Below are 10,619 nucleotides of genomic sequence, written 5' to 3' on the forward strand. Positions count from 1 at the left end.
CAGTTGGAATGGGCGGTGGTTTTTGCGGCACGTTTTGCTGTGGGGCACGATGCAAAGGGGATGCGGTGTGAGCGGTGTTTGCGCTGAGTGTGAGGAATGGGCGTGTGTGTGTGGCAGGGCTGTGGGTGCGTGGGGGGCGGTGCGGTGGCGGGGTCAGGGGGTGAGGGGGGCGTGCAGCGAGCAGTGTGGGCCGTGTGAGGCGGTGGCGTGGGTGAGGTGTGGAAGGGCCGTGAGGGGTTGTGCGGGTGCGAGTGCGTGGTGTCCGTGTGTGCGGCAGGCGGCGGAGTGCGGCAGCGTGTGGCAGTGGGGAAGTGTGCGGGCTGTGCTGGGCCAGAGCGGGGCTGCGCGGGGACTCCTGGGGCACCGCGGCTCGTTGGTCTAGGGGTATGATTCTCGCTTAGGGTGCGAGAGGTCCCGGGTTCAAATCCCGGACGAGCCCTGCTTTTTACACACCCAGCGCCCCCCTGACACCGGGCTCACCCCCGGTCCCCGTGCTCACCCCAAGAGACACCGTGAGCCCCGTGGGGAAGGCCCTCTGCCGGCCTCCGCTCTCTACGGTGCCTGGGGAAGGGGGGACATCTCGCCCGGCATTTCCTTGCTGCCTGCCTTGGGCTGCCAGCAGGCAATGCCAGCTCCCCCGTGGCCACGGGCAGCCGCAGGGATTTCTTGTAGGCCATCTGGGCGCCTCTGGGGGCCCTGTATGCGGGGGGCTCAGGAGCGGCAAAAGGACGTGGAGATGCTGGGGCTTGATCACAGGGCCTCTTGCATGCAAAGCAAGCGCTCTCCCGCTGAGCTACATCCCCCTGCCACTGCGCCTGGCCTGGCGTTCTCCTGCATCCGAGCAAATGCCTGGGCCTGCTGCCTTGTCCTGCCGCCCATGCTGGGGAAAGGGGCTTCAGGTGTTTGCAGGCAGTGCGGGTGCCTTAGGTGCCAGTGGGCTGGTCAGGGCCTTGGAGCAGGGCGAAGAAGTGTGCGGCACAGCAGGCAGGCCAGGGGCAGAGTGGAGGCGTGGCAGGACTGTGTCGGGCGGCGGCAGTGTCGGCCGGGGCGGAGGTGGCGAGGGGGAGTGCGAATGCCAGGCCAGCGTGCTTGCAGCGGGTTGAGGTGTGGTGAGGGTGAGCAGCGGGTGTGTAAAAAGGAGGGCTCGTCCGGGATTTGAACCCGGGACCTCTCGCACCCTAAGCGAGAATCATACCCCTAGACCAACGAGCCGCAGTGCACTAATGGCCCTACTGCGCCCCTGTGGCCCGGGACACCCGGACATTTCCGCACTTCCCGTAGAACGGAGCGCGGGCAGCGCGGCCCCCGCCCCCCGAGGCACCGCCGCTGTGATGGCCGAGAGGTGAAGGCGTTGGACTCGAAATCCAATAGGGATTCCCTGCGCAGGTTCGAATCCTGCTCACAGCGATGGATTTTAGCCGGTATCTTATCCGTGGTGGAGCTCCTGCATGGAGCGGCCCCCCCACCATGGTGAATAGTGGTCATGTTGCAGTGACTTGTCTGTAGTACGTGGTAACCGCAGCAATCTTGCTGATTGCAGCAGATTATTTTTTCTTTATATCTTTATTGGTGCTGGTGAGTGCTGCCATCTGGCCCTGCAGAGCCCCTGTGCCCGGAGCTGTTCCAAGCACGGTAGGGCCAGTATGATGGTGTTTGTCCAAGCCCCTTTCTGTCCCCTGGCCACAGATCGATTCAGTTAATGAGAAACTCCGGCTTGGGAAAGAGGCAACGTGCCGGCTGCCGAGAGGCTTTCACTCTGCAGTGGGACGGGAAAGGGCAGGAAACCCCCAGGGTGAGCAGAGCCGAGCCAGGGACTGAGGGCTGCAAGCAGACCGTGGGACCATGGCCAAGCTGGTGGAATGCGTCCCCAACTTCTCAGAGGGGAATAACAAAGAGGTGAGGGAGTATGTGGAAGGGCTGAGGGGTGGGTGATACCGGGCTGCTGACAGCCAGGTTTCCCCCTGCAGAGCGGTACGCGCTGCTATGCTCTGCCATGCCTCCTTTGCAGTGCCATGCACCTTTCACCACTTGGCTAGTGCCAAAAAATGCCTAAAGGTAGCTTTGAGTCCCTTATGGCACCTCAGTGGGAAGCAGGGACTGAGACCTCTTCCACCATTGCCAGCGGGTTGCTGTAGCACCAGCTCTGGGCTTGGTCTGGAATGTTTCTCTGCAGAGAAATATTGCTTGCAGTTGTGCCAAAGCACACTGCCAAGGTTAATGGAGTCTGTCCTGGGCATCAGCCTCCAAGTGAACTTTGTCTCTGCCAGTGGCAGGAGAATTTAGCAAACCCAGCATGGCTGTAAAAACACAGCCTCCTCCAGGGAAGAGGCTTAGCAGAGCCAAATGCGTTGGGAAGCTGGCAGGTGGATGTATCCTCAGGAACAGCAATTTATGGTGGTGCTCTGTGACATGCAGCAGCAGCCAGGTGTCTCTCCCCCACCAGAGGGAGTTTGAGGAGCCAGGGTGCCCCAAACCCCCTGGATGGGAATGGAATAGCTTGTGCCAGGCTGCATCCCCACTGATCACGGTGTCATTCTCAACCCCATCACCAGTGGGAAGGGGAAGATCTGAGATGCCCCCTCTCTTGCAAAGCCATGGCTGTTGTATAGTCCCAGCCATGTCAGCCCCCGTGCTCCCATCCGCTGCCCGGCAGGTGATCGATGCAGTGGCACAGGCCATCTCCCGGACGCTGGGATGTGTGCTGCTGGACGTGGATGCCGGCGCCTCCACCAACCGCACCGTCTACACCTTTGTGGGGTCCCCTGAGGCCGTGGTGGAAGGGGCACTGAGCGCAGCCCGTGTGGCTGGACAGCTCATTGACATGAGCCAACACTCGGGTGAGCCTGGGAGAGGCCCAGGGGCTGGGCTGGCACAGAGGGGACTGCCATACTGCTGGGACCAAGCATGGCACTGGAACAGGGACTGTGGTCGCAGGCCCAGGCCTGAAAGAGTTTAAGAAGCATTTGCAATGCTCCCAGGCACGTGGTGGGATTGTTATGGCTGCCCTGTGCAGGCCCAGGGGTTGGACTCAATGATCCCGGTGGGTCTCTTCCAACTTGGGTTAGTCTGTGATTCTATGATTTTCTCACAGCAATGGTGTCCAGTCTGTAAGAGTGTGCAAAAGTGTGTTCTCCCTCCTTGTCTGCTTGTTCTTCCCACCACCAGGTGAGCACCCTCGGATGGGGGCCTTGGACGTCTGTCCCTTTGTGCCAGTGAGGAATGTCAGCATGGAGGAGTGTGTCACCTGTGCCCACATCTTCGGGCAGCGCTTGGCAGCAGAGCTGGGTGTACCTGGTGAGTGGGTTCAGGAACCTCTCCACATTCCATTCCATCCTGCATGATTCCAACTGCTGGAGAAAGTGCCAGCCTTGCCTGGCGGTGCTCACCCCCAGCTGTGTCTTGCAGTTTACCTGTATGGAGCGGCAGCCCGGCACGAGAGCAGGAAAGCCCTGCCCTCCATCCGTGCCGGGGAGTATGAGGCGCTCCCTGAGAAGGTGAGCCTGGTGGTGGCACCGGCTGGGCAGACCTGACCTGTGCTTCCCTGGCTTCAGGGAGCATGCTGGGGGCTGGTGTAGTCCCTTTGCACCAAGAGGAGCGGGTGACACAGGTGGTCATGGCAGATTGCAGCTGGGGAGGGAGATGCCCTCCTTGGGAGGGTGGCATGTGCTCCCGGCAGTGCCAGCCCACACACTCTCTTCCCTCCACCCCAGCTTGCAAAACCAGAGTGGGCTCCTGATTTTGGGCCCCCAACTTTTGTCCCCCGGTGGGGAGCCACAGTGACAGGTGCCCGGACCTTCCTTATTGCGTACAACATCAACCTGCTGTGCACCAAGGAGCAGGCCCACCGCATCGCCCTCAACATCCGCGAGCAGGGCCGCGGCCCCAGCCAGGTACATCAGGAGCATGGGCACACCAGGAGCACACCAGGAGCACACCTGCCTGTCCCCACACCTCCTGGGCTGTGCCCTGAATGTGGCGGTTGTTGGCAGCCCGGGCGCTTGAAGAAGGTGCAAGGCATTGGCTGGTATTTGGAGGAGGAGAACATGGCCCAGGTTTCGACGAACCTGCTGGACTTTGAGACCACGCCACTCCACACCGTCTACGAGGAGATCTGCCGAGATGCACAGGTGGGTGGCTTGGCGTGCTTGTTCCCAAGGGGGCTTCCCAGAGGACGTCTCCCAACAAGTTTTCTTCCTCACTGTCAGGTCAGGCTCTGGTTTCTCTCATGCTTAGCTCAGCCAAAGTCCTGAATGGCACAAAACTCCCAGAAACTCAGCAACTTGCTGCGAGCCCCCAGCTCCTCTGTTGAAAGATTTTCTGTGAGCTTCCCATGTCCTGGGAAGGGATGAGGACCACCAGGCTGAGGTTGTAGTGGCAGCAGGGCTCTGGGGAAAATCACATTTCTGATGTCCTTTGCAGGAATTGAATCTCCCTGTGGTGGGGTCTCAGCTGGTAGGGCTCGTTCCCAAGAAGGCCATTCTGGATGCAGCTGACTTTTACATGAAGAAGGAAAAACTCTTCATCCTGGAGGAGGAACAGAAGATCAGGCTGGTAATGTGGCTTCTCCTGATACCAGCACAAGGGTGGGATCATGGGAGAGAGACATCCCACCCCCACCAGCCTCCCAAAGTGGCACTGAGCAGAAATTTGTGACTGCTTAGGCCTCAAGCATGACATTTGTCTCCAGTGTGGATTTTGTGGGGTAGGACAAGCTGCTTTATTGTGCTGAGGATGCTGAGATGCATAGGGAGCAGGAACCACAACATGTGAGGATTGAGTGTGGGTGGCAGCTGCTTGTCTTGCCTGCTTGGAGGCCAGGAGGGGAAGGAAGTGTACCCAGGGCTCAAGGACAGTGTGTGGCATTATGGGAGGCTGTCCCAGGACTGGGGAGTTAGCTGGAAAGGAGGAGACAGGCTCTGCTGTTCCACTGCAGGAGGGAGGGACTTTTCCAGCCTGTGGGGAACGTGCTAGATAAGAGCAAGCTAATGATTTATCAGTACAGCTCCCGGTCATTCGGAGGTGACCCCACACCACCCCCGAGTCTGTGATGGGATGGGCTGGCGGTGCCAGCTGTCCTCTCCCTGGGTGGTGGCCCAGTCCCAGTGCTGACTCACCCATGGTTAATTAGCAGTGGGGAATGAGGATGCAACAGGACTTAGGTGACAGGGTTGACGCAGTGGCGCTGCTCCTTGCAGGTGGTCAGTCGTCTGGGCCTGGACTCCCTGTCTCCATTTCACCCTCGGGAGCGCATCATCGAGTAGGGACCCACATCCTACTTCTTGTCATGGTGCCCATTCCTCCCTGGATGGGGGGATCCTGATGCCTGCATCCTGCACTCAGCTTGTTTTGGGAGTGGTGGCTGCTCCCAGCTCCTCTTCACAGCCTGGGGATGTCTCTGCTGGGTGGTTGGGCAAGATCAGGGTGGTCCCTGCTCCCAGATGCTGATGGTTGTGAACGTGGAGTGGGGGAACTCCAGGTTGCTTCAGCAGGCAGTGGGAGCAGGTTTTGTGGCCAGATTTGAATGCTAAATTCCTTACCCTATCCCCATGCAAAATTTCACTGCCTCTGGTTCACATGCTGCAGCACCTGGTGTGAAACATGAGTCTGTGGGGGGAAAGGAAGGGAAATCCATCCACGAGGTGAAGTCCTTGTCACCCTTCCTGGGCCGTGGCTGCAGAGGCGTTTCTGTCCCACCAATGCTGCTTGCATCAGCCCAGCCTGGCTAATGCAGGGCAAGCCCCACACCACCTGTGTTCCCCAGCTGTCCCCATGGGGTTCCCAGGCCTTACCCTGACCCTCAGGCTGGGTTTTAGTCCCCTACTAATTCACGGGGTCGATGCTGGAGAGGGCAGCGCTGGGTCTGGGTGGTGGTGGTGTCCCTGCACCTGGAGGGCTCTAAAACACCTGTGCTGCAGGTACTTGGTGGAGGCAGGAGAGGTGGACAGGGGGCTGGTGGCCAAGCCACTGAGTGCCTTTGTGCGAGCAGTCGGAGCAAGGTCAGCAGCGCCAGGAGGAGGCTCCGTGTCTGCAGCTGTGGGAGCCCTGGTATGTGCCCCACAGCAAGACAGAGACCCGAGGGGCCTTGGTGTGCCAAGCCGAGCTGGCACGGTGGTAGCAGTGCCCACTGTGTCCTACTGGAGGATTTACCCTGGCAGGGAGCAGCGCTGGGCAGCATGGTGGGGCTGATGAGCTACGGGAAGCGGCAGTTTGAGGACCTGGACCCCATCATGAGGAAGCTGGTCCCCCCTTTCCACCAGGCCATGGAGGAACTGGTGGCAATGGTGGATGCCGACTCCTGTGCCTTCAGCAGCTACATGGTGAGGTTCCAGCAGAGGCATCCTGCAGGGAAACAGGAGGGCTTTCCAGCTGGGAGGAGGGCTGGGATCGCTGTGCTCTGGATTCCTTAGGAGCAGGGCTCTGACCCTAGAATCACAGAGTCATTAAAGGTTGGAAAAGACCTCCAAGATTATCTAGTCCAACCTTCCACTGAGTACACCCATGCCCATTAAACTATATGGCAAAGTGCCACTTCTGCTTGCTTTTTGAACACTTCCAGGGATGCTAAAGCAGGGCCTGGGGAAGGGACATTGTCACATAGGGGAGGTTTGCGAGAGCACGGGAGCTATGGGATCTGCCCCGACGCCTGATGCAAGGCACGATATGGGTGATGGCAGCAAACCTGCTTTTCTTTGCCTGCAGGAAGCCATGAAGCTGCCCAAGAACACCCCTGAGGAGCGGGAGAGGTGAGCTGGGCTGGTGGGGACTGGCTGACTGTGTGGGCACAGCCACCCAGCGCTCAGCCCAGGGCTGTCCCTCCTCTCAGACGCACAGCTGCCATGCAGCAGGGGCTGAAGACGGCCATAGGGGTGCCCTATGGCCTGGCAGAGAAGGTGAATGGGCTCTGGCCTGCTCTGAAGGAGCTGGCACAACACTGCAACCTGGCCTGCAAATCTGACATCCAGGTATGGCCCCAGCTCACACACACTTGCCCTGCAAGGTGTTCCCTCATGTCCTGACCTCCAGGATACATCTCTCCAGCTGTGCTTCCCAAACTGGCCGGTGGTTTCCACCCAGTAATTCTTTGGCAGCCATTTCCTGAGAATACCAACAGATTGGAAAGCGCTGCATGCTGCTGGGTGGTGCAGGGTGGGAGTCGTGCAGCATAAGGGTCTGACCTCCTTCAGCGCCGTATGGTGGAGCTGGTTCGCCAGGAGAGCTTCTCGCAAGCCTGACTTTTCCAGGTGGGGGCCAAAATGCTGGAAGCGGCAGTGTTCGGAGCTTACTTCAATGTCATTATCAACCTCAAGGACATCACGGATGACAAGTTCAAGCTCGTGGTGAGCCGGGCCTGGCGGTGCAGCTGAGCGGCGGCGGAGGGGGCGGTGGCGGCCTGGAGCCCCTTGTGCCCGCCTGCCGCCGGCGGGACAGGTGTGTGGTCGGGGATGGCTCTTCTGGCCTGTCGAGTGGCAAATGACTCATCTTGTCCCCACACAGATGTCACAGAAGGTGTCTGGGCTGCTGGAAGAGGCGAAGCAAGGCTCGGCGGTCGTGCTGGCACTGCTGGAAAAGCGGGTGGCCTGAGAAAGGCTTGGGAGCACTCTGGGGGTTCTGCAGTGGCAAATACAGCTGGGAAATACTCTTGGCCTTGCCTAGGCTTGGAAAGGTATTCGCCTCTGGACAGCTGTGTGAAAAACACGTTCACTGTCCTGTGAAAACTTCAAAAGTTTAATAAAGGACAATAGGAGACAAGGACCGTATAGCAAAGGTTTTTACGGATGCATCTTGGCACTCAGCCAAGACCACACTGTCACCTTTGGGGATCCCCCTTAAATACCTTTTCCCTTACATCAGCCTGTTGCATATCCATAGAGCCTTATGCATATCCATAAACTAGTTTACATTTCCCAGGAACTATTTTACATGGCCCCTCCTTTGGTCCACCTTTTTAGAGCATGTGTGTTTCTTGGCTGTGGTTTTGACTCCTTCTCCTAATCACTTCCATGATTAGGACCTTGGTCCATGCTTTCTTCAGATGGTGAGTGCTGATAGTTGGCATATCTAGAAGGTTTCCTCACCCTGTGTTTATTGGATGTTATCCCATCCAAGCAGGCATTTTAACACAAGCATAGCTATTTCACTATGTCTAAGCTTAATTGACAGTAGAAATAGAAATTATATAACAAAGTTACTTTAACATCACACATATCAAATCCATTTAAATATTTGTGAAAAGCCAATATTATAATATGTATCTGTAACAGCTGCTCTGCTCAGGCACATCCAGCATCATATTCCCTGGCCTTTCCCCGGACAAGGGGAATTTTTGCTGTCTGGTACTTAGACCCCAGGCTCCATCCTCCGATCCCTGGGGCAGAAGTAGATTGGGCTGGCAGTGTCTGGGACCAGGGTGATCCTAACAGAAGGGCTGGTGGGATCCCTGTAGCACTGCCTGTAAGGAGATCCCTGTGCATGAGCACCTCCTGACCCTGTACAGTTCTTTTGTTCAGAAACCCCCATGAAACACCCTCCTACCCGAGATCTGGAGCGAGACCTGGCACAGTCCCTGTCTGCCAGGTGTCTTTCAGGCTGTGTGTGACAATTCCAACCCGTTGCATTGCCTAGGAAGGGAGCACTGCCAAACATGAGGCACCATCAGAGGTATTAGCAGGGAGATGGGGTGGGTTGAGATGGGAGAAATCCTACACCCTCCTCATAGATCCGCCAAGAGGAAAACCTGAAAATCGGGGCATCCAGTCCTGCCTCCTGTCTCTGTTGACCGGGTGTGTCAGCAGATACTGTGTCCTCCCCCTGCACACCCCGGCAGCACCCTGAGCAGTGTCAGGCCCCCACACCCGCCGTCCCACAGCCCCGTCTGTGGGAAGGTCACCCGGTTCCTAGACGCTGTGCCTGAGCAGGGAGCACAGTCAGGGTTCATGGTGGGGTCAGCTGACTCACTCCATCCCTCCCTTGACGCCGGGAGCTGGAATCACCACCCTCCACAGCCTGTGTTTGTTATCCCGTGGGACCTTTGTGCCGGCTGGGAGCGGCGTGTTGACGTTTCTCTCATGCCCATGGTGAGGGCGCGGTGTCACCTCTCCGGTGTCACCCCTGCCCGCCGCGCCCCTGCTCAAAGGGGCAGGGCCCCGCTATTTAAGGATGCCCTACAGCCGGGAGAGCCGTGCCAAGGACGGGGATCCCGAGTGCTGCCAACGGTGCTTCTTCTGGGAGCTCTTCCACAGCTTTGGTGAATGCAGGGCAGCATGGGGGCAGTGGGAGCATGGGCACCCGTGGGTCAGGGTGCACTGTCCCCAGGGTGGGCACTGTACCCAGGCACGTGTCCCCAGCCTCTTGTGGCCCACGAGGACATGAGCTCGGCACCCAGGCTGGGCCAGTGTGGATTTATTTCTATTAAAAATGGAAACCACGTGCCTGGGCTTTGGGGGTGCATGGAGCAGGGGACAGTTGCTCTGGGAGTTGGTGCTGTCACCAAAGGGACAGGATGGTGGTCAGGGTCTGTGGGGGAATGGCACTCTGGGGGAAGCGAGCATGGTCCCTGTGCTGGGGGCAGATGTGGGACAGAGGAGACAGGTCCCAGCTGCTGGCTGGGCGATGTCTCATGGCAGGAGGTGGCTAATGATGCCTGTCCTTCCCTTTCAGCTTGGACACCACTGAGGATGTGTGACCCCAACAAAGGTGAGGGGCTGTGGGGCCAGGCAGGGCTGCAGGTACCACACAGCCATCAGGGCTTAGAGGGGAGCTCTATGCTTTGGCCTCAGACGCCTGGGGGATGTATGTGCATCCCAAAGGGGTGTGGGATGTCCTTTGTGAGGAAGACCAGAGTGGGCCCGTTGGGTGGGAGGGTGCACCAGCTTCCTGCACTGTCTGTCTGGGGAAAGCCTGTCTCTGCCCACTTACAGGTTCCTCTTCTTCCTAGGCCCACCGCAACCACACCTTGCAGTGTGCCCTCCCGCCCCTCCAGGATACCCTGGTCCTGGCACAGGTCCCTACCCTGGTGGCATTGCAGTTTGCCCTGCTGCCCCTCCAGGACACCCTGGTCCTGGCACATGTCCCTGCCCTGGTGGCGTGGCTGTCTGCCCCCCACGCCCTGCTCCGCCTGGCCAGCACCCCCACGGGCACCCCCCGTCGGGGCATCATCCTCACGGACACCAGGAGCACCACAAGAAGAAGCACCATAAGAAGAAGCACTGCAAGCACCATGAAGGCAAGGTAAGAGTGGAACAGCAGTGAACCCTTCCCTAATGCTGCTGCAGACCTCCTCCAGCATACCACAGCAGCTGGCCTAAGCAGCTGGGACTCTCCTCTCCTACCCTGTAGTGACTGGAACAAACTGCCCGGACATCAGTGGCTTTTTTTAGATGTGGAAACTCATTAGAATAATAAATAGGCAAGAATGAGTCATATTAAGTGAGTAATTTGAAAAGCAATCCATTAAATTCCTTGAAGCCATTTAAAGTGATAGCATGGCTCGGGGCACACCGTGCAGTGTATTAAATCCCAGGACTTTGTCCTGCTCACTTGAGTGCAAGCTGTGCCTCCATAATGGACTCAGTGTCTTGCAGCAGAGGAACTCTTTGACTCCCCCTTAAAAAAAAAAAAAA

General features: G+C 58.2%; 1 protein-coding gene and 4 non-coding genes across 5 annotated transcripts; 3 read left to right on the forward strand and 2 right to left on the reverse strand.

Moving 5' to 3' along the window:
• The first annotated feature begins 367 nt into the window (after positions 1-367).
• On the forward strand, positions 368-439 carry TRNAP-AGG. The gene has a single exon. It is a non-coding gene; the product is annotated as a tRNA-Pro (tRNA).
• A 292-nt stretch (positions 440-731) lies between these two features.
• On the reverse strand, positions 732-803 carry TRNAA-UGC. The gene has a single exon. It is a non-coding gene; the product is annotated as a tRNA-Ala (tRNA).
• Positions 804-1,140: 337 nt separating this feature from the next.
• On the reverse strand, positions 1,141-1,212 carry TRNAP-AGG. Its single transcript has one exon. It is a non-coding gene; the product is annotated as a tRNA-Pro (tRNA).
• Positions 1,213-1,325: 113 nt separating this feature from the next.
• Positions 1,326-1,407, forward strand: TRNAS-CGA. Its single transcript has one exon. It is a non-coding gene; the product is annotated as a tRNA-Ser (tRNA).
• A 435-nt stretch (positions 1,408-1,842) lies between these two features.
• On the forward strand, positions 1,843-7,581 carry FTCD (formimidoyltransferase cyclodeaminase). Its single transcript, XM_030952599.1, has 14 exons — positions 1,843-1,896; positions 2,654-2,837; positions 3,166-3,294; positions 3,406-3,494; positions 3,711-3,890; positions 3,990-4,127; positions 4,420-4,551; positions 5,196-5,257; positions 5,916-6,045; positions 6,156-6,317; positions 6,700-6,743; positions 6,824-6,962; positions 7,242-7,337; positions 7,495-7,581. Exons 1-14 carry the CDS (start codon positions 1,843-1,845, stop codon positions 7,579-7,581), a joined length of 1,626 nt encoding a protein of 541 aa, XP_030808459.1.
• Positions 7,582-10,619: the final 3,038 nt, after the last annotated feature.

This window comes from Camarhynchus parvulus, chromosome 7 (genome assembly GCF_901933205.1).
Source record: "Camarhynchus parvulus chromosome 7, STF_HiC, whole genome shotgun sequence".
In the NCBI taxonomy this organism is placed as follows: domain Eukaryota; kingdom Metazoa; phylum Chordata; class Aves; order Passeriformes; family Thraupidae; genus Camarhynchus; species Camarhynchus parvulus.